The 24351-nt window shown below is 38.5% G+C and overlaps 1 protein-coding gene across 5 annotated transcripts in view; it reads right to left on the bottom strand.

Moving 5' to 3' along the window:
- Positions 1 to 7791: 7791 nt before the first annotated feature.
- The window catches only part of TTC39B (tetratricopeptide repeat domain 39B), a 141593-nt gene continuing 125033 nt past the window's right edge, over positions 7792 to 24351 (bottom strand). For all 5 annotated transcript variants that reach the window (XM_054501572.2, XM_054501573.2, XM_063649500.1 and 2 more), the window contains 3 exons: positions 21885 to 22002; positions 19188 to 19304; positions 7792 to 16283 (listed from right to left, as the gene is read on the bottom strand). In XM_054501572.2, coding sequence (XP_054357547.1) covers positions 16193 to 16283; positions 19188 to 19304; positions 21885 to 22002 — 326 coding nt within the window. In that variant the 3' untranslated portion in view covers positions 7792 to 16192. The remainder of the gene's footprint in view (positions 16284 to 19187; positions 19305 to 21884; positions 22003 to 24351) is intronic.

The following is a 24351-nucleotide window of genomic DNA, read 5'->3' as shown; positions in this document are numbered from 1 at the left end:
TAACATAAATCTTTAGTAAGTGAAGAAAAAAATAAGATGGAAAACTTTCAGGGCTGGAATGAGCTCTTATTTTCCATTTAATATTTGGGTAGGAACAATTCTTGGAAATGATCACAAACGCAATAATTACTGGCTTAATCCTAAATAGATTTGCAGCCGTTCCTTTTCGTGTTATTTTTGGCATGCTGGCTGTGGCATGCTGTAATGTTGACATAACTGGTTTCTCAGAAAACAAGATTTGTGACAATTTGCTCCATTCTGCTCCAAAGACAATCAATCTGAGGCTTTCAAAGCAGGGCTAAAAATGCACACAAATCTCCCCCCTCGCAGCTGCTTCTTGTTTAACATTGTCAAATTTTCTTAATTAAAATTTGAGATTTTATGCTTGGCTTCCTCTCCCCTTCCTCTAAAGCTCAAATGACACTTTGCCTTTTTTAGCTATATGGAAGTCTACAAAAAGCCAGACAAAGGCCCTAATTGTTTTATCAGAAGACCTCATTTTTAAGTTTGTGCTTAGTATTTTTCGTCTATATTACATTTTATCCAATCTGAATCTTAGCAGGCTTAATTCAGCTTTGAGGGTGAACAGAACATGTATTTCACCCAAAATCATAATTACTGATGAAATATCAGAGGCATTTCCTGAGGTTTTCTCATAAGTCTTCAGTCACATGGCTTTCAGTGCCATCTGTATACCAAAGACTCACAACTTTTTATCTCAACCCAAGCCTCTTTTCCAAATTCCAGTGTCATTTATCTAACTGCCCTCTCAACATCAAGATGTCTTATAAGATCCTTAATAAGGATCTTAAACTCATTATGCCTATAATGACTTCTGAGCATTCCTCCAAAACCTGCTCAGTCTGCCACTTTGCCCATCTCAGCTGATGCAACTCCACCCTTCTGGTCATTCAGGCCCAAACCCCAGACATCATACTATGGTCTGGGTCACTGTGATGGCCTCGTCTCCTGCTTCTACCTCATCCACCTCACCCTACCCCCAATATCCGGTCTTTTCAAAACATGTTAGCCCATGCCACTACTTTACTGAAAACTGCAATGGTTCCTCATTTCAGTCAGGGTAAAAGTCAAAGTTTTTTAAATGGCCTCATTACCTTCTGAAGATAACTTATAAACCTGCCATTCAGAGACAATATTATAGGTCTCTTGCTTTTCTGCATATCTCAAAGAAAAGGCACTGACTGGCTTTGTTCCAGACTAGCTTTTCAAAACTGTTTGGAATGAGCAGCTTTGGAAGATATAGTCTCTCCCTCCAGAGAAGAAGGCAGGTTTGCTTACTGTTCAGTGTGAGGCAAAGAGAATGTCTATCTTCCGAGGAAAGGGCAAGAAAGTTTGCTTGCAGTCTGTTATAAAAGATTCAGGTTTGGCCAGGCGTGATGGCTCATGCCTGTAATCCCAGCACTTTGAGAAGCCGAGGCGGACGGATCACAAGGTCAGGAGTTCGAGACCAGCCTGGCCAACATGGTGACACCCTGTGTCTACTAAAAATACAAAAATTAGCTGGGCGTGGTGGCAGGCACCTATAATCCCAGCTACTCGGGAGGCCTTGGCAGGCAGATCACTCAAAACCGGAAGGCAGAGGATGCAGTGAGCCCAGATTGCACCACTGCACTCCAGCCTGGGAGAAAGAGCAAAACCCCATCTTAAAAAAAAAAAAAAGATTCAGGTTCTCTGAGAGGCTCCTCTGCTGTGACACAAACCCAGCGAGGGTGCAGCAGCCACCTGAGCCCCTCCACATCACCCTTGTGGGACTTGGCAGGCAAGGGGAATTGACACAAATATGCCAGTGTTCATGCCGCTTGTTGTGCCATGAGTAATAAAGCATTTTTTTCTCTGACCCAGGATTCTCATGTCTTCTGCCAGAATCCACAAAACTGTGCAGGCTAACCTTGTTAGCTTGCAAGAAGAGTAAAATCTGACTTTAGTCAGTACTTACCACCTATGTGACTCATCTCCTGCTACTGTCCCTTCAGTGCCTCAGGCCAGCCACATGGTCTCCTTGATGTCCTCAGAACACATTTAACACACCCTTTCTTAAAGCCTTTGTATGAGCTTTTGTTTTCTTCCTGAAATGCTCTTCCCCCAGATATCAATTTAGCTCCCTCCCCTCTGTCAAGTCTTTGCTCTAACTTGACCTTCTTGATGAAGCCAACTGTAATCATCTTTTTTAAAACTACAACTGACATCCTTCCCCACCTCAGCATCCCCAGGTCCCCTTACTTGGATACTTTTTCTCTTTCCAAATGCACCTATCACCCTCTATAGATTATTTAGGGGTCAGTGAATGTTTTTTTAACAAGTCAGATAGTAAATATTTTAAGTTTGTTTGCCTTAGATATCTGTTGCAACTATCCAACTCTGCTGGTGCATTGAGAAAGCAGCTGTAGATAATATGCAAATGAATGGGCATGGCTGTGTTCTAGAACGCTACTTATAAAATAGGCAGTCTGCCTGAGGGCCTTAAATTGCCAACCCCTGCATTATATAATTTACTTATCCCATTTATTGTGTAATGCCTGCCCCATCGCATTAGAATATAAGCTCCAAGAAGGACACAATCTGTTTATTCACCAGTATTTTCCAAGTGCCTGGAGCCATCTGACAGGAAGTAGTAGGAACTCAATCAACATTTGCTAAACAAAAGTGTAATCAGGGAACATATAGTTGCGGATCACTTTTCAAGTGACCTAAACCAGAGTTAGATTCCAAATGATAGATGGTATTTGGGGGGTAACTTACCTGGGTTATAATGACCACTTACCCTTAACTATCCCACTCACCAGTCCATAGGGTGAACTTCCAGCAGCCATGTTTGTTCCAAATGACCCTGTTCTCTTAGTTACAATTGTTTGAAGGGAGGGTCACCACACCTCTCCCAAGCTAGGCCAATAAAAACTCCCCCTATGAGGACTTGTAACCTGTACTGAGAAAGAGGATCCCAGAATTCTAATATGTGAACTCAGAACCATGGACAGATATGGCAGAATTGTACCTACCTGTCTCCTTGAATCTGGGCATAGCCACATGACTTGCTTAGACCAGTGAAATATGGATGGAAATGATCCATGTGAAAATTCTGGATGGAAGCTTTAAAAGTCAATGTGATTTTCAATAAATGGTGATGGGACAACAGGATATCCACATGCAAAAGAATGAAGTTGAACCTCTACCTCACATCATATACTCAAATTACTTCAAACTGGATCAAAGACCCAAATTTAAGAGTTAAACTATACAACTCTTAGAAGAAAACATAGGTATAAATCTGTATGACCTTGGATTAGGCAATGGACTTTTAGATATGATACTAAACTCATAAGCAACCAAAAAAACAAAAACAAAAACAAAAACAAAACGGATAAATTGGACCTCACAAAAATTAAAAACTTTTATGTCAAAGGACAGTATCAAAAAAATGAAAAGACAAATCACAGAACAAAATATTTGCAAATCACGTATCTGATAGAGATCTAGTAAGAAAACCAAATTTTAAAATCGGCAAAAGCTTTGAATAGCTTTTTCTCTCCAAAGAAAATATATAAATGGTCAAAAAGTATGTGAAAAATGCTCAATATCATTAGTCATTAGAAAAATACAAATCAGGCTGGCGTGATAGCTCATGCCTGTAATCCTAGCACTTTGGAAGGCCAAGATGGGTGAATCACCTGAGGTCAGGAGTTTGATACCAGCCTGGCCAACATGATGAAACCCTATCTCTACTAAAAATACAAAAATTAGCTGGGCGTGGTGGTTCATGCCTGTAATCCCAGCTACTTGGGAGGCTGAGGCAGGAGAATCACTTGAACCCAGGAGGCAGAGGTTGTAGTGAGCCAAGATCACATCACTGCACTCCAGCCTGGGTGACAGAGCGAGACTCCATCTCAAAAAAAAAAAAAAAAAAAGAAAGAAATAAAAAAGAAAAATACCTATCAAAAACCACAATGAGATACCACTCATTATCTTGTATTTTAATACAAAGTAAATTTTGTATTAAAGGCAAAATTACAGCTGTAAATAGGTCAGTGTTTGCCTGGGCCTAAGAGGTTGAGTTTAGGGATTGACAGCAAAGGGACAGGAGGGAACTTTTTGAGGTGATAGGTGCGTTCTAAAACTGGATTATGGTGATGGCTGCACAAAAGTACACATTTACTAAATGTAGACCTGTTTTTAAAAGGAGTAAATTTAATGGTATTTAAATTATACCTCAATAAAGGCATTCTTTTTTTTTTAAAGCCAGTATGCAATTTGCCAAACTTCTCTTTGCCATGGCCATGAGTATAATCCTAGATGGTGAGGGTCCAATGGCCTCCACAGTGCAGAACAAGGTTCTCTACTGACCAAAAATGCACATGTAGTGTGAACAAGAAAAAAACTGTTATTTTAAGCCCCTGAGACGTGTGGGGCTCTTTGTTACCGTCGCATATCCTAGCCCATTCTAATTAATACAGAAATCAGTCCAGAGATGGTATTGGCTCAAGTTAATATTAAGTTTCATTAATTAAGGCAACAGGAATGAGTAATGTCTTAGACATACTGTGGTGTGGTTATTTGGCATATGACGCTGTATCAAATAGAATAAATGTTTTAGAAAATTGTACTACTGAAGAACCACCTGCACTGAAAAAGGCTGACTTTTTGAAACTTAAAATGATCCTTTGGCCCCAGTGTGAGGCAGGAAAGGTTGAGAAAGTTTTTCCGCTCCTGGGAGGGCAATTTCTTTGACAGTCTCTTCAGATATGGCCAAGAAAAATTACAGAAAATAAAAAAAATCTCTCAGAAGGTGAACCCAGATGCAACAGAGACTAATGAAAAAGAGCACTACTCCAGGAAATGGACTCAAGGCCCAATCAAAGAACATTCTCTATTCTCAAGATATGGAAGCTCAAAACATGAGATTTCAGAATAATTACAGACCAGTGCTCACGGTGGTTTCCCATGCTTCACTTTTCATCTTCTAAATGGGAGTGTACATTGTGGTTATCCCACTTCTGTTCAACCAGTGTCTTAGTTCATTCTGTGTTGCTATAATGGTATGCCACAGACTGGGTAATTTATAAACAAATTTCTTTCTTAGTCCTGGAGGCTGGGAAGTCCAAGGTCAAGGGGCCCGCACCTGGCAAGAGCCTTCATGCTGTGTCATCCCAAAGTGGAAGGCAAAAGAGCAAGAGAGTGCAAGAAAGTAAGAGAGCAAGAGAGGGCCAGACTTGCTTTCACAAAAACCCACTCCTGCAATACCAATCCCTCTCCCAAGATAACATTAATCCATTCATGAGGATGGGCCGTCTTCACAGTCCTACCTCAATACCATCACTATGGCAATTAAATTTCAATGAGTTTTACGGGGCACATTCAAACCACAGAAACCAGTACACACATTGTGTATTGAGGGCAAATAACTGTTTAGCTCACGGTGTCCAGATCAATTGGAGCCACATTTGGATTCAAAATAAGACAAGAGGGCATGCCACAGAGATGTTATAACCAGAAGGGATTTTTTTTCCCCAAGATGGAGTCTCACTGTGTTGCCCAGGCTGGAGTGCAGTGGCACGATCTCAGCTCACTGCAACCTCCGCCTCCTGGGTTCAAGCAATTTTCCTGCCTCAGCTTCCCGAGTAGCTAGGGTTACAGGCACCTGAAACCATGCCCAGCTAATTATTGTATTTTTAGTAGAGACAGGGTTTCACCATGTTGGCCAGGCTGGTCTCGAACTGCTGACCTCAGGCCATCTGCCCCCCTCAGCCTCCCAAAGCACTGGGATTACAGGCATGAGATACTGCGCCTGGCCCCAGAAGGGATTTTTGTTGTTGTTACATCCCTTGGTGCAGAAGTGAGTGTATTTTGTGTGCAGGAAAAAGAGTGAATCAGATATCTGGCAACCAGAAAGATAGTCATTTGTGCTATTTACCATCTACTTCTGGTGCTTCTTCCAGACACATTAGGGTTGTACTTTCCTGCTCAGTTGAAGTTAGGTAAAGCTGTGTCATTTGCTTTGGACATGAAATATGTGTCACTTCCAGGTGGAAGCTGTAAGACTAAGACAGCCAGTTAAAAGGGGTCACTGGGGAACCTCCAACCAGCCTGGGCACTGGGAGGAGTGTGCACTGGGGTGGAGCCTTGGGAAGTTCACGCTATTTGCAGTGGGGAGGAGCCTGGCCTCTCCTGTTCCCAGGTGGTACAGGGGATTCAATCTGTGAGGCGGGAAGCCTGCTAGCAGGACTCTTGCTTTGCCAAGCGTCCCTGTTTCCTTTTTTTTTTTTTTTTTTCCTTTTCACCTAATAAACCCTGCTGTTCTCACCCTTCAAAGTGTCTGCGAGCCTAATCTTTCAAGGTAGTGTAACAAGAACCCGGCTTTTAACAGAACTAAGGAGAAAGTCCTACAACAAGACCATTTTATATACACCATGCCTCCTTCCTTTTCTCATTCTAGATAGTGGAGTCTCTGGCAATCCAGGGCCCTGTGTGAGGAAAATGTGGAGCTGATCCCTCCCTGGCCTGAAATAGAGATGGAGCATGAGAGGAAAATAAGCCTTTGCTGTTGTGGACATATTCCTCCCATCAAGTCTCTTCAGGAAGCACAAGAGAGACAGAAGAAATACTCTCCAAGTCTCTAAAGCTTTTCTCTTCTGAATTTAAATACTTCCTGAGTATCTCCCACATTCTTGCCCCCAAATTCCACAGGCACCCTTTATCCATTTACTAGATGGCTGTTCAAGTTTTTGTTTTTAAACAAGCTCAAGTTGATTACCCTGAGTTGTAACTGATGCATTCATAAATCTATCAAGTTCCTCATGCCAAAGAACAAAGGAAAGACAAGCAGGAAGGCATGGGACACATTGGGAGAATCATAGTGGACCCAGCCCAAGTGGGAATGTGGCAGAAAAAAGCTAACTGTTCACCATACCCATTGCCTCTTTTTCCTGAGCCCATGGCTAGACTATATTCCTCTGCCTCTTTTGTCATAAGGTAAAGCAGTGACTGAGTTCTAGCTAATGGAACTTAAACAGATATGTACCACCTTCCTCACACACCCCTCCATGCTTTGTCCCCTTCAATAGCTTGATGCAAAAGACCACAGTGACCTTAGCAGATGTGTGAAGACAGCAGAGCCACAAGACTGAAAGAACTGCGATTACTGCATCACATCATGAAAACCCACCCACTGACAGAGACCACTGGTTTGTGATGGACATCTGTTTGCCCTATCTCACATAGGGGAGGACGGGAAGAATTTAATCTTGGATTAGCCCTTTGTGGTTTTGCATATCCCCTCCTCTGATCCTCCTTAGAGCTGAATAAAGTAGTGGAATGGTCCCCATTTTACAGCTGTGTTAGGCAAAGTTCAGAGAAGTTAATGGCTAGGGAGGGGGAGCACAGGCCACAATCTAGCCAAAGCCAGCCTCAAATATAGATCTCCTGATTCCCAGAGCCCATTGCTTCTTCCACTGTGCTATACCCTGAATGCAGAAGATTCCTCCTTAAACTGAACAGGTCAGCAGCTAATCTTTGAGCTATTAAATAAATTACAAAAAGATGATATAAAAGGCAATCCTTCCTTGAGACAACTGTACCATCCCAATTATCTCTTCATGCCCAGGACTTGGCCAAGAACTCGGTACCGAGAAGGGCCTTCATAACTGTATGTTATGATTTAAATAAAAAGTCTTACCAAGAAACAAAAATTCAAGTTTATATCACATTGACAACTAAAGACCAGCAAAACAGATGTCGTGTACTGCTTCCACATGTAGACCAACCAGAATAAGACTGCAATTCCATCAAGTGTAATTTATTTAAATAACAATTCAATTGCATGTTAAGTAAACCAGTTGTAGCAATATAAAAATACAGAATTCCAAGAAAATCTGGCAAATTAAACCTGTATCTAAATGCAGCATATTCTGTAATACTACGGAATGAAAAATAAAATGTGTTGACTTTCAAGTCAGGATGATTTATTTGCACTTAAAAATTTAATTTCTAAGATGACATCTGTTTTCAAAAACGTCCTAATGGTAAAAACAGGCTACAGGAACTGTTGTCATCATGTTGAAATTTTAGATTTTATATTAGCATTAGCTTAAAAATCATAGATAATAACATTAACACAAAATCAGCAAGAGAACACTCATTGGGAACAGTTTTTATGTTAAAAATATCAGAAGTTCACAGTTTTCTTCTTTTTTCTTGACTTACATTGATAAAATGCTTTGATAGCTACAATCAATTTCACCTTCTAGTACCAGATCCAATGCCTACTTGATCAGCAGATGGATGTTACTAACACATTCATTTTATATAAAACTCACACATATTCAGTTTCTAAAAATGTTTTGCTCTGCAAAACTGTGACTGCTGAGAATGGGAAAGATTGGAGACTAAAATGAAATGAGAAGAGAAAAAGATAAAATGCTGACAATTTTTACTAACAGAACTTTAAATTATAAAGTACATACAGGTAGCTTTTATGATTCAACAAGAAACTTCACATTAGTTTACAAAGTGCTATGGCCTCTAATTTTATTTTTGTTTAATCCAAACAAAAGTGAAAGCCACACATTATCAAAGAATTCTGAACTCCTTCTACACATCAAGTTAACAGAGGTTTTGAGGTGGGCAGACCACAAGACAGGTTTATTTTGTATGTTTTAAGGCAAAGCAAAATCTCCCAAATGAAACATCTACAAAATACATTTGCTTTGAGAATAAATTTCAGCAATAAAAAAATACTTCTCATTTATTAAATATACATATTTGCCTTTACATTTGATTTAGCAACGTGAATCAAAAAATGCAAGTGTTCTATGAACATCTGCAAATCAATATTTTTAAACACCAATGCAGAAATCAGTCAGTTTTCATTCAGGTGTTTGGATGTTAACAGTCAGCAAAAGAAAAAAAAAAAAAAAACCGACTACTTATGGAATTTTCCCTAACACAATATGAGAATGCAACATATTTTTGAGAATTAAGTAATTTTTCTGGACAATACGTATCAGTGAAACACATATGTTCTCCTTCTGCAAATATTAATTAAAGAGAACCCAACAGTGCTTAAACCATTAAATTTAACCAACAGCCTAAGATTCAAAATGTTTACCATAATCTCTGTTTATGTAAATTATTTTCTTAAAGAAAAAACAAAACACTCTATAGAACATAACTGTCTACTTTGAAGAATAAATCACTTTGGGGAAAAAATGTGAATAAAAGCTGAACTCGGCCGGGCATGATGGCTCACGCCTATAATCCCAGCACTTTGGGAGGCTGAGGTGGGCAGATCACCTGAGGTCAGGAGTTCGAGACCAGCCTGACCAACATGGAGAAACCCTGTCTCTACTAAAAATACAAAAATTAGCCGGGTGTGATGGCACATGCCTGTAATCCCAGCTACTTGGGAGGCTGAGGCAGGAGAATTGCTTGAACCCAGGAGGCAGAGGTTGTGGTAAGCCAAGATCGTGCCATTAAACTCCAGCCTGGGCAACAAGAGCAAACTCTGTCTCAGGAAAAAAAAGAAAAAAAAAGGGTGAACTCATTTATTATCCCCAAAATTGCTACCTGGACGTCTGTCTACATTAAAAATAGGAATGACTTAAAATGTCTACATGATTTCCAAAGCAAAGAGTGTCATACCTTCAAATTGAGTAAGACCATTGTATTAGTCCATTCTCACGCTGCTATGAAGAAATATCTGAGACTGGATAATTTATTTTAAAAAGAGGTATAATTGACTCACAATTCTGCAATGGCTGAGAAGGCCTCAGGAAACTTAGAATAATGACGGAAGGCAAAGGGAAAGAAAGGCACCTTCTTCTTCACAGGGTGGCAGGAAAGAGAAGTGCTGAGCAAAGGGGGAAAAGCCCCTTATAAAACCATCAAATCTCATGAGAACTCACTCACTATCATGAGAACAGCATGGGGAAAACTACCCCCATGATTCAGTCACCTCCCACTGGGTCCCTCCCAGGACACGTAGGGATTATGGGAACTATAGTTCAATAAGAGATTTGGGTAGAGACACAACAAAACCATATCAACCATGCAGCACTTCAAAATAATACAATTCCTTTAAAAATGAAATATTCTTTATTATACTCATTTTTTATTCAAAGTTTTTGGCTATAAGTCTGCTACACCGAGACCAATTTATTTCTTTCCCAAATGGTGCCCAACAGACTACCAATAATTAAAACTAATTTACTAGAAAATACTAAGCAGCAATAAAACTGAAGGTGTCACTGGGATATGCCAGCATCCCTTAAATTTGTTGTTTAAATTAGTGTTTCTAAAAACTATGGCATTAATATACAAGGTGTATTGTATGTTAATGTTCAACAAGTTTTACATAATGAAGTCTGTTATTAAAGTGCCTTAATTTTCCCTATTAAATATCCAATCTGTAGGCATTCTTTTTAGCTAAATACAGTGAGCCAGCTGCTTTGATTTTTCCATGCAATGTCCTGTTACAGTATTACTGTGCTAAACACATACCATGGGTACATTGTAAGCAGAAGGGAATGGGGTGTAGACTTCCTCTGAAGCTAGATCCACTTATATCCTCTGGATAATTCAGGCCAAGAACCTGCTCAGCCATCTCAGTCCACTAAACAGTCCTTGCATCATTTCTTTCTGCAGTTATGAAGTTACAAAATGACTAGAATGGACTTCAACAGTCCTCTAAGAGGAGAGTCTGTCAAGATCAGATAGCAGCTGCTCAACATAAAAGATATCTTCCCTGATGATAAATTCTGATGTGTCCTTTTCATTACATTTCAACATTTCAAAATAACTAACAGCAAATGTATAAAAGACAAAACTACCAACAATACGCAGCAGAAACAAGCAGTCTAACACTTAAAGACAAAAATATGTAAATAACTGGACTCGGTGAGGAAGGATTTGGAGAAAAAATCCTGTATTTCTTTGGAAAGAACTGTATAAAACAATGTCTATTTATTATTTGTAAGTAGTTTTGTATATAGCTATCTATAGATACGTGTATCTTATGAAGAAATATCTGAAGAGATTTAAAATGTCTTAATTATATATATGCATATCACTTAGGTATCATACACATTCAAAAATAAATTATTCTCTAAATGGGTAACATGTGTCCACAAACCTTTTTATATATATATATATATGTGTATATATATATATATATATATATAATTTTTTTTTTTTTTTTGAGACAGGGTCTCACTCTGTCACCTGGGGTGGAGTGCAGCGGCATGATCTTAGCTCACTGTAGCCTCAAACTCCTGGGATCAAGCAATTATCCCACCTAAGTCTCCCTAGTAGCTAGGACTACAAGTGCACTCCACCATGCACAGTTCATTTTTTTTTTTTTTTTTTTGTAAAGACAGGGTCTCACTATATTGCCCAGGCTGGCCTCAAACCCCTGGTCCCAAGTGACCCCCCCCCCCACCACTTTGGCTTCCCAAAGTATTAGGATTACAGGCGTGAGCCACCATGGCCAGCCTCTAAAAACCTTTTAAATAGTAATACTGGCCTAGTTGAGAAAGTCAGTGTTGAAACATTAATAACAAAGCAATTGAAAAGTTTCCACTAGATTTCTCAGAATAATTTTATCTTAGAAAATATTGGGCCAGGCACGGTGGCTCACGCCTGTAATCCCAGCACTTTGGGAGGCCAAGGCGGCCAGATCACCTGAAGTTGGGAGTTCGAGACCAGACTGACCAACATGGAGAAACCCCATCTCTACTAAAAATACAAAATTAGCTGGGCATGGTGGCACATGCCTGTAATCCCAGCTACTTGGGAGGCGGAGGCAGGAGAATTGCTTGAACCTGGGAGGCAGAGGTTGCAGTGAGCCTAGATCGTGCAATTGCACTCCAGCCTGGGCAACAAGAGCGAAACTCTGTCTCAAAAAATATATATATTAATCACAAAATCTATCTTCTCAAAGATGTGAATCACTCTTCTATAATTCTAACAACTGTACTTTGTAAAAAAAGAATGTAAAATCAAATTAAAATCATCATCTCAAAAATAAAATTTCTTAATCTAGTACGTAAGGAGTTTGGCAAAGGGAGGGCAGAATAATGTTCAAATATGCCAATGACACTGATCATCTGCAGATAAACACGATGAAATGAAAGTTTAAGGGCACTTTAAATAGAAAAAGCAAATTTCACAGATATGTATGTGAAGCACAAATCAGGTGATCATAGTAGACAGCAAGTAAAAGCCAGAACTCCAGAACGCAGGCTATTGGGAGGCCTTTAAGAAGTACAGCACGTATGAGTGAATGCTTCCTCAGCGTTCAACACCATTCCCACATGTGCTGTAAGACATTCCGGGTGCTCTGCAGCCATGTGTGGCGAGGGGCTACTGTACTGGACAGAGCAAGACTGAGGGGAAACAACACAGTTTACAGGCTCATGAGGACGAGGTAATTTTCTAAGATCCATTCCAGGCCCAAGGAATCACAAAATCGATTAGGGTATTAAAACATCACTGGAGTCTTCCTTAACTCATTTTAACTAAATGTATTTGAATTTAAGATTTCTAAATACGAGAGTATAAATACAAAAAAAAAAAAAAAACAGAAATAGAGGGAGGGAAATGAATGAAGCATTAGATAATTTCAGATTTTCCAGTTGGCCACAAAGACCTTTTAAAAAATTATTTTTAATGTCCAAGCTGGAGGAAAACCCTCCTATTTATGAAGATCAACAGACTAGACTCACTTTAAAAAGGAGTGGATCACGAGTTCAGGAGATCGAGACCATCCTGGCTAACACGGTGAAACCCCGTCTCTACTCAAAATACAAAAAATTAGCCAGGCGTGGTGGCGGGCACCTGTAGTCCCAGCTACTTGAGAGGCTAAGGCAGGAGAATGGCGTGAACCTGGGAGGAGGAGCTTGCAGTGAGCCAAGATTACGCCACTGCACTCCAGCCTGGGCAACAGAGCGAGACTCTGTCTCAATAAAATACAATTAAAATAAAATAAAATAAAAGGAGTGGAAAGTATTAACACCGGGGATTGTTAGTATCTATCACAACTACCTCTAATAGTAGCTTTGAAAGAGAAAACATTCACTTTTATTTGAAATGGTGGTGGGGAGCATTTTTTCTTTACACACTCCCTGCTGATTTGAAGCCCTAATAAAAGAATCATAGAGTGACCTCAAAGTTCAACTAGTCTAAGCTTGTAGGACAGGCAGAAATGGCAGTCACATTAGCCCTGCTTAAACTCACCCCTTTGCAGAAGAACTGGTTATTGATTTTAGACTGTTGGGTTTTCCGATAATGAAAAATCTTCCTTGGCACTGATTAATGTGGAATTCAGCTTCCTACAGCCTTTATGCACTTGTCCCATTTCTGCCCTCTGAGGATAAAGACAGGATCAATGGACTTAATTTTCCTATATAACTTGGAAACTTCTTGTATCAGGGAGCATAGAAAACATTAACATATATGTTCAGATAAGAGCTGATACAGTTCACCTTTCATTCATTGTCAGGGGGAAATCATGCCTTCCTTGTCACCATTCCTACAAAGCACAAAGTTACTTAAATTTATACAGCACCAATCGGAACCCTGACTCTCCATTAAGAAAAAAAAAGGCAATTATGCCAGGAACTACATGAATTGCACTGTCAGACACAATGGCAACCCAACCCCATCATAAATGCCCCTCAAAAAACTAGATAAAACTGTCACTTCAGTATTCATTCTTCACAGAACACCCTAATGACTCCAAAATGCAATATTAGCTGATGCCCAAGAAGTTGGTGCCACTACAATATCTTGAACATAGCAGGAAACATAAATATTTGTAGCATTTTGATATTACAGTACTAAAAGATCCACTGGATATACTGTCCATAGTATCAGGTAACTGCATAAAGAACAGGAAACAAAAATAAAACAAAATATAAATAACAAAAAAGATTTTTAAATGGAGATGAATTTCTTTTATATTTGTTTAGTAATGCAGAGTTAAAATAAAAATGGTCACTCTAAGCTTAAAATTGTTTCATTTTATACCCAAAAAAGAATTTTTTACTGACTTGCAGCTCTGACTTGCAGCTTCTCACAGTAACAATGTAAGAATATATGCTCAGTATACCCATAGTCACAATGTGGGTGTATGCTTTCAAAAATAATGTTACCAAAGCTCTTCTAAGAACTTTATAAACTTTTTTCCAAAGCTATACACAAATAATTTTTTATGTATTTCCCACTACTAATTATAATGACAGTTAATTTTATTTTCTATTTTGTCTGTACCTAAAGTTGTATTATTAATAACACATTGATATCTACCGCCATAGTATCTGAAGGGGTGGTAATCTGACTTGAGTTCTAGTAATCATCTTTCATTGGATATACATCCTCAGTGTTGGTCAATAATCAGTACCTTGAAGAAAACAAGCCACACACTGCTTGATACAGGTCCATGTGGCAGGAAACGGCAGGAGCAGGTTCATATAACCTGGGTAGCCTACTGTCAACATCGAACCCATGAATACACAGAAAGGTATTTGAATTTCTACACTTCTTTCATTTTACAACACAGACCACAGTATCAGCCAATACTTTTGTGTTGATACTGTAATCCAGACATAAAAAAACCATAATTATTATAATAATTCATACTTTTGTATAGCCTTTTACAGTTTACAAAAAGCTATCATATGTTTTATCTAATTGAGCCCTCACAAGTACCAAATACTACACCGCTATCCATACTGGGGGGGCAACTGAACCCCTGAAAAGCTGAGCTACTTACTCCGTGTCATGGAACTATTAACCCACAGAGATGAACTCGTGACTCCCAATATGTGGCTCCTTCTGTTAAACTGCAGAGGCTTCTGTGACAAGTTATTCTTCAAAATGGAAACAGAAATAAGGCCCAGATTCATCAACTCATAAATTGTCTTTTCTCACTCTGGATGCCACAACACATACATGTGGGGAGTTGGGGGCAATGATGATGATTGAAAAATAAAACGCTCCAAGTGGGAATGGTTTGCATTCAACATTTTAAAGTCATTTGTTGAAAATAAATACCTAATACATACACTCACAGTTATAAAACTGAAAAAGACCTTGAAAGTCATCTGTTCTTTAATCTAGATTTCACAGAAGAAAATATGGTGACACACAGGGCACAGTGGACTCCCTAAAGGTCCCCTCACTAATCGCTAATGGGTAGCAGAACCAGGACCACAAGGAGTGTCAAGCTCTCTTCTGCTCTATGCCCTGATTATGTTTCCCAACTAAAGGACTAAGCAAGGTCCAGATTATCTATAAGGAGACATCACAGTGCTAGAGAGATTAGAAAACTAGGTCTTACCAACATCTTAAGTGTAAAAATTATTGATATTTTACACATCATTTAAAGCAGCAGGAAATTTACTTCCTAGAAGAAAAATAATCCATGTATGTATTTTAGGCTCTCATTGCTAAGGTTAAGAAAAATTCCTAAAATATGACACTTCCTTCCCTTTAGATACACAGGGGTTTTTGAATTTTGTTATTATAATAGACTTAAGTACATTCAAAATCAGTCTCTCCAAAATGTCACCACCTTTAATCAAATGAAGAGTAAAAAACCACTAACTGAATACTGCATCATCCTTTATAGAGACAGGTCTCTTCAACCCATGAAGTACATTATATCCCATCTGTGTTCATGTTTTCAGACTGTCCTTTTCAGAAGTCTTCTGAAGGTCACTATTAAGCTATTTTAAATGAAATGATATTTATTTATCTTCTGAAATTTAAATACTAGGCAACAAAATATCTCTGAAGTTTAGCTACCCAACAAATCCAAAATTGGCTCAACTTGTAAGCTATTTGCTAAACAATATTAATTTCCACATTAAAAAAATAAATAATCTAATTAGACTATTGCATCTGCAAGTCTTTCAAAAGACTTCTTCACCCCCTAATTCAAATAATATGAAATTCTTTTGGGGGAGGCAAAATATAAGAATTTTCTAGATAATATAGAATGCCATTCCATAGGAAAAAAAATTATGTAGACCAACAGTAAATCTCTCAGATGATAGAAAATATTGACAAAAAAACTGGTTTTTTGTCTCTTATTCACAAGATCATTTTTCCACTTTAATATAAGGTTGAATCTATAGCAGATGCCGATAGTAATTGAGGGAAAATTCCATCCTTCAACTTCTGATCAATCTGAGGAAGGTTTTCTCCAGAGGTGAAGAGCTGCCTGAATTCTGAAGTGTAGTCTGGACTCCAAGGAGTAATCTTTGTAGTTGTTCCTGAAGACAATAACAATAAAATTGTACAGTCAAAATGTCCTTATATACCAGGTACCACCACTCTCCCATTCCTCTCTCTGATCTACTTACTTACTTTCAAACTCTAATATACATAACAGTAGATCTTAGTAAAATGCAGATTCTGGTTCTGTTGGGGGGTTTTGGGGGGAACTGCAATAATCTGCATTTCTAGAAGCTTCCTGGTGGTCATCTAAAGGTCATACTTTGAGTAGCAAGGTTCTGCTTAATTACCAAATCATTCACAAGCATAGCAAGAAGTTGTGAGAAGGGCTGTACAAATTTTGTGAACTAGTCCTAAATAATTAGACTTCCTTTCTTAAACCAGAAAATTTTAAGGTAGGTGCATATAAACATGGTTAGCATGATCACATGATCGATCACTCAAGAAACTCAAATGAAACAACTGCAACAAAGGCAGCAGAATTGCTTAATGACGTCAAAATTACTTATTCCAATTCTCACATGTAAATATCAATGGTTTGGCCAATAATTACATAATAATTAGGCCAATGTCTTTAAAGGGGTCCATAGAAATCCAAAGATTATTTAAAACCTGCCTAAGAGCATTTATGTTGACCTCCCTTTACCAGAATTGTTAAGAATCAGAAAAATGGAATACTTTTACATACTGCCTTGGCCCATGGGTGAGCTATAACTGCTTTCTTTACAGTGGCACTTATTTCTATAGCCCTTCATTTTGAACAGGTATAAGGGCTACTCACTGGTAATCTTGATGAGGGTTAGTAAAATGTATTATTCATAAACTAAAATCAATATCTTACTGGAGTTTACCAATGGATGGAATTGAGTATTTTCCTAAATGCCACCAATGTGGGCAACTTTGCAAAGCTCCTAATACGTAAAGGGAAAGTGCAGATAATAGTCTTGGAATTACTGAGAAGCATCTTTATGTTTGAATTGTCAGTATTGTCTTGAGTTAGTGGAGGCTTTTCACTGCTTTTTAGCAGTGAGTTACTAGTCTTTTATTTTTATCATTATAAAGTTGCCTTATTATACACTGTATATTCAAATAATGAATATTTGGGACAGCAGTATTTATAATCCATAATTTTCCAATAGCTGGATTTGAAAATATCTATATCTAACACATGAAATATTGGTCATACTCCCAACAAATTAACTTTAAAAGCAACTTGCTCTCATATCACCTATATATAAATATTTTAAGGAAGCCCTCCTTGGCTCTACCATGCCCGTAAAGCTTTTGCCCCATTACGATGTTCTATTCACAGCAAACATCCTAAAAGAGTTGCCTAAAGTAGCTGACTCCATTTTGTTTGTCACCTCATTTGTCAAGGTCACCAACGATACTCATGCTGCCAAATTCAGCAGCCACTTTTCTGGTCTTACCTTGTTTGACTTCTTAGTTGCTGCCCTCATAACTGACCATGCTCTTCTTCTTGAAACACTATTTGGTTGGCTTTCCTAGATGTCTTCCTAACTCTCTTAATCTTCTTAATCTTATCATTTAATGTCTAAGAAGATGGCATATCCCAGACATTGTGCTAGACCTCTTTCTCTAGCTATAGAACATTCACAAAATGACTTCATCACACGCCATTGCTTTAAATATCATTATCTCTGTGCTGTTGACTGCAATCTCTACATTCAGCCCTGACCTTACCACTGAACTTCATGCTAAGTATGAACGCCAACTTGCCATCTACCTAATATGAGTACCTAATAGCCATCTTAAAGAATCATGGTCTGAACAGAAGTATGTTTCATTCTCTCCCCAAATATATTCTTTTAAGTATTCCCCAGCACAGCAAAAAGCATCATCATTGACCCAGTGGCTCAACCTCCTCAATGCAGATGTTCACTAACTGTGATTTCTGTCAGGAATGCTCCCTACCTAGTTGGTTGATTTCTGATGACTGATCTCAAGATTGGCTTTAATTATGCAAATCGCAGCTACAACATCATTTCCTCAAGGAAATATTTCAGAATCAATCTATCCTGAAGTAACACCCAGGCACCATGTATCATATTATAAATCTCAGCAAACATATACCACTGATATTTTTCTTGTCTATGTAATATCTCCCTCTGGCTAACAGAGCAGAAACATTGCCTGCTTAGTTTATAGTTGTCTCTCTAAAGCCTTTACTAGTGTCTGACTCATAGTAGGTGCTCAGTGAATAACTGCTGAATTTGAATAAATGGACAAATCACTGTTTATGACCTAGAGCTAGTCTGGCATTCTTTCTCTACCGCAGGAAGTGTTCAAGGCAAACAGGCCACAGGGTTTTTGCCTTACCTAAGTGATCCATGACCATAGGTCTAAAAGCTATTGTCTGCCAGAATGATAAAAATACTTTGAAACTGCCGCAATAAACAGAAAAGACAGAGTCTGGGTAAGATTTGCAAGCTTCACAAGATCAATGGCTCTTCAAGGAAATAATAGGTATGGTTGAATACACTGAAGGTTGGCAAACTAGGACCCAAGGACCAAATCTAAACATACCCATCTATTTACATATTACCTTCTATGACTTCTTTTGATATAATGGAGTAGTTGCAATGGAGACTTTATGCTATAAAGCTAAAAATATTTACTATCTAGCCATTTACACAAAAAGCTGGCCAACCCCTGATATAATAAAATAAGTTAGAAATCTTTCAAATAGATGCCCATAATCATATCTGTAAATAGTCACAGGGTGAGGCAGTAAGAGGGTTGGAAACAGCACAATTACAGCAAAAGCCATGAGCATAAATCAACCAGAAGTTAGCAAAAGTAGCATTATTACTAATTTGACATTGTTAATTTTTAAGTATATAATGTTACTGCTGTTATTAGAGCAGTATTGACATTTCTGACTCCATAACAATCAAGGAAAAGCTGCCTTCAACACTTACCTTGCAGTTTCTAGGAACTTTATGGCCTTGTCAGTTTTCCCCTGGCTTTTATACAAAGATGCCAATTCAAACAGAGTGAACGGCACTAGGTAGTGGTCATACTTCAGTAGCTTTTCACTGAAAGAACAGAGGAAAAGCAAGTAAATCTTAACAGAACAAGAAATACACATTTTTCTAAATATATATTATTCCCATTCTTCAGAAAACATGTGCAACACTAAGTCTATTATCATAGAAAGGTGGCCATTGTATAGTTATGGAACTCATTAAACTATGGCAATAAATAATGTTCTTTTCATATATTAATCTTTTATTCCTTAATGTAAACCCAGCACTGATGGTTTATCGCTGTCTCTTAAGTAAATCAGCACATACGGATCTTTAAAGATTAACCCTAGAAACGGCAAGATCATCTTTCTGAACACGAATGTGTTCAGAAAATGACTCCATTTAGAAATAAGAAAGTTGTATTATTTTTAAACTAAGGTTCAATTCCCTTTGTATTTTAAAGTCTTATAATGCTTTAAAAGGCCAATAAAGAAATGGTCAACACTTCTGTTTTCAGCACTATTATGAGAACTCTCTGGTTATAAAACATGCAAAAGCACTGAAAAAAAATATAACTAACACCATTTCAAATGCATAGCTTAGCTCACCAGAACATAAGAAAAAACGCTCAAGTGCCAAAAACAACTAGAATTGAAAAAGGGAGACTCTACATATGTGGGATGATGCTGAATGAGCCCTGCGGTCTGCCTCCATCTGAGTCAAGGGCTTTGTATCCAAATGTCCATGCAGGAGATGAGGTCTTGGGCCCACAGAAAGCAGGGAGCTGAAACTGAGACCTCTATTTAAAGCTGGGATCCTTACAGGACTACTCCTTAAGAGAAAGGCAGATTAGAACAAACCCACTCACTGGCAAAAGAGGAAGACAAAGACAGTTGTCTCCTTGGCCAGCACTTTCAATGAGAAGAAAAAAGAATTCCTTAGGAAATTAATAACCAATAGGCCTGCCCACATTGAATGTGCAATTCAAATTTACATTGTCTAAATGATCCAAGAAGTAAGCAATGAAATTAACATGAAAGAGGCCCTGGGCAGAAAAAGCCTTTAGGGTACCTGACAGAAATAAAATGCAAAATCACTGTAGAGCAACTCTTCTTCAATATAGCCTCATAGGAACCTCAAGATAAAACTCCAACGAAGGTGAGTTCACAATCCACAATTATAAAGCACATGAGCAAACAATTCACTATGAGATTCACATACCAAAAAAACAGCACAATAGGTCATCCTTTTGATCATCCTTTTAATCCTTATAGAAACACTAATAAAATAGAATTCAATAGATATTTCTTTAACATGTTTACTAATTACAGAATATTACTAAAGACAGTACATTTGGGAAGTAGATATTTTCTCTTTAGTCTTATAGGGGCACCAGTCCTCCTATATTCCCATCAATACTGTCAGGAAGAAGGGGATCAGGTGGCCACGGATGGAAGGGCATGTGACACAGAGCACAGGATGTCCACCAGCAGTCTATGGCTGTGATTGTTTTGGCTTGCAGAATATTTTCAAAAAATTTGAGCCAATATTTTAAAATGAGGTGATTTTACATAAAATCCAGATTCCAGGCTTTTCATGAAAAATGGTAGGGATTATTGCTACTGGGCCCAAACTGTGCAAAGCAATAATCAAATAGAGCTGAGGAGTGTCGCTACACCCTTCAGAGAAAATACCCTGACCTACATAGCCTACCAATCCTATTCCTGCCACCACTCAGCCGGCCTGATTAAGTAAGGTTACGTATCTGGTCCCTGTAAATACTGCATTTGTGATACAGAGAAAAGGGCCAGGCATCAGAACCCTGATTCAACTCTATGGTTAGTAATGGAGCAGGACATCATCATCAACACTATTGAGGGGGAATAAAACCAGAACAAAACTCAATTATATACAGAAGAACTGCTCTTTGCCAAAAGAGAGACAGAGTGCTCATCACATGCCTCTCTTTCCTGCCAAATTATTATCACGGTGACGGCAAGTCTGTTTACTCAGCTCTGAATCCCTAGAATCCAGCACAGTCTCTGGCATATAGTGGGTGCTCAAATATCCGTGGAATAAATGAATGGACAAATAAATGCATGAATTAAATTAGTATCAGAAGCCAGGCATAGTAGTGCACACTTGTAGTCCCAGCTACTCAAGAGGCTAAGCTGGGAGTATCTCTTAAGCCCAGGAGTTCCGGGCTGCAGTGAGCCATGATTGTACTACTTGCACTCCAGTCTGGACAACAAGGAAAGTCTCTCATCTCTTAAAAAAAAAAAAAAAAAAAAAAAAGAAAAGAAAAGAAAAACTAAAGAAATATGTACAAAATAAAAAAATTAATTACTAGCAGAGGTTCAGTATGATGCTGCCAGAGTTTGGCTAGACACCTGTTAGTTGAGCTATAAATACAGTTTTTATAAGTCATCTTTAAATACCAAGTAGAAATACATAAAGTCATGTTCCACCTAGACAATAATTTTGTTCACGAGAAACAACAACAACAACAATACACTACTGGATTTTCTTTCTGGTAACACCAAGTAAGAGTTTAGCAGTAAGAGATAAAAGCATTTTGCATCACTTTCTCACAGCAATTCCCCTGAAACCACAATTTGCACTTGGGTTGGTTTTATTGCTTGGTCTTACCTTTCTACAACATGACTGTAACATAGTTCAGCTTGCAAGGGCCGCTGTAAGTTCTTGAGGCAACATCCTTTAAGTAACTTCACTAAGCACTCATCATCCACAGAGAAGCTGTTAAAATCTTAAAACAAAAAACATACAAAGAAAAATACTTTTTAAGATCTTTTTTTTTTTTTTTTTTTTTTTTGAGATGGACTCTCACTCTGTCACCCAGGCTGGAGTGCAGTGGCGCAATCTCAGCTCACTGCAAGCTCCGTCTCCTGGGTTCACGCCATTCTCCTGCCTCAGCCTCCCGAGTAGCTGGGACTACAGGTGCCCACCACCACGCCCGGCTAATTTTTTGTATTTTTAGTAGAGATGCGGTTTCACCGTGTTAGCCAGGATGATCTCCATCTCCTGACCTCATGATCCGCCCACCTCGGCCTCCCAAAGTGCTGGGATTACAGGCGTGAGCCACCACGCCCGGCCTTAAGATCTTAATTAAGAGAAAGAACAAAGTTTCAGAGGGATCATTTACAAATAAGGAAAATTTTTTAGCATTTGTTATGCCTCACTAAATAAAATACAATGAAATTATTTTAAATGAAAAGAGCTGGGCACAGTGGCTCACATCTGTAATCCCAATGCTTTGGGAGGTCAAGGTGGGAGGCTCACTTGAGCCCAGGAGTTCAGGACCAGCCTGGGCAATACAATGAGACCCTGTCTCTACAAAAAAAATTTTTTTAATTACTGGGCATGATGGCACGTGCCTGTAGTCCCAGCTATTCAGAGATAGAGGCAGGAAGATCATTTGAGCCCAGCAGTTGGAGGCTGCAGTGAGCTATGATGGCGCCACTGCACTGCAGCCTGGGTGAAAGAGCAAGACCCCATCTGATATATATATACATTCCTACAATGCTGAATTTACTATATCAGAACAATCATTTTATCAAGGAGTTCACTCTATTCACTTTAAAATATTCTTTAGGTGGTCACACTCTGAGCTTTGTGACCTTAGATAGAACAACCGGAAATCTGAGCTCTAAATAAAGAGCTTTATTAATTCTATAAAAGGTAAAGCCATGAGGAACAAGAAGGCTGCCTCCTCCTGTTGTTTGGCTTCTGTGTTGGCTTCAGTACAGGAGAGGATAACACTTCCATATGGAGAAGCAGATGGCCTTATCCCCATTAAAAATTCAGGAAGTAGAATACCCTCTCCAGATCATCATGTTTACAACTTATCAGTTCTCCCAGGTTGTGTTCTTTTTGGGGGAAACTATGCCATAAGATTAAACAAAATGGTTCTGAAGTACATGAAGGGCACCTAAAATCTCCACAAACTTCTAACTGCTTGAGGAAAATGTCAAGGATTTTTTCACCACTTTTTCCCTTTTGAAAATGCTCTCTGCCTTCTACAGCCCAAGGCAAATGTGTGTTAAACAGAAGGAACCATATTATGTGTGACATCTATCTGACAAAGGTAGCCGTTCCACATTTACACTTTGGAAATTTTTTTGCAAGTTACAGGCAAGTACAACGTTATTCCAAGACAGAATGACAATTTACACATTTCAGGCTGTGACAGTAGAGAGGACGGCAGTAAAGGGAACACAGGAGGCCCTGGGAGTCCCTCCTATTGAAATCCTCCTGCTTTCAGCACAAACCTCAGAAATCATCATTAACACATGTTGGCAGTTAAGATGGTAAACCACTTGTCTATGGAGATTAACGATGCTACTTAACCAACCAGAAAGGGGTTACTTCTAGGTGCTGAAAACTGAATATTCACCTCTAACTTTCAAGCTCTGATAGGTCATTCACCCAGAAAACCACAGGTATCAATAACACATTACCTTTTCTATTATTTATTTAGAATCATTTTTCTACCAAAATAAAATTCTATCCATTGCTTTTCATCACAGATGTTAAAACAGACATTCAAGAAGTAATATCTTTTAGGACCTAGAACCAAAACCAAAGGGTCCATATTGGATGCTAGCTTGTAGTATCATTTTTGTGCATTCTACTGAGTTTCCTGTAGCATTGTATCGACAGTTTGTGTTATGACAACATTCTGGTGCTCTGTGAATGATGATTTTGTTGAGGAACAGACATAACATCATGGGAAGTTAAAATACCAGTAAAGCCGCATGTAACTTCTATGACGAACTTGAGTTAGGCATATGGCAAGTGGGTTCAAAAATACTATATTCCTCCAAAAACCTTAGATGGCAAAATCATTATTTCCTCCAACTACAGACCATTATCTAGCAGATGATTATTTTCCCTTGAAGTATAAATGCTTTGTCATGATTTTCAACCTCATGAATGTGTTCATAGATGAACATTTCAACACACAACACACATGTAATATGTTTCCATTTAACAGTCAAAGAAAATTACATGATAAAGCTACTAGAGTACAATTTTATGACAAAAGATCTGCTGAACTTTTATGGTGGATAGGCTGAGAAATAGGGAAGTTTGAAGC

Source organism: Pongo pygmaeus, chromosome 13 (assembly GCF_028885625.2).
Source record: "Pongo pygmaeus isolate AG05252 chromosome 13, NHGRI_mPonPyg2-v2.0_pri, whole genome shotgun sequence".
Taxonomy (NCBI): domain Eukaryota; kingdom Metazoa; phylum Chordata; class Mammalia; order Primates; family Hominidae; genus Pongo; species Pongo pygmaeus.
This window is presented reverse-complemented; position numbering and strand designations above follow the sequence as displayed.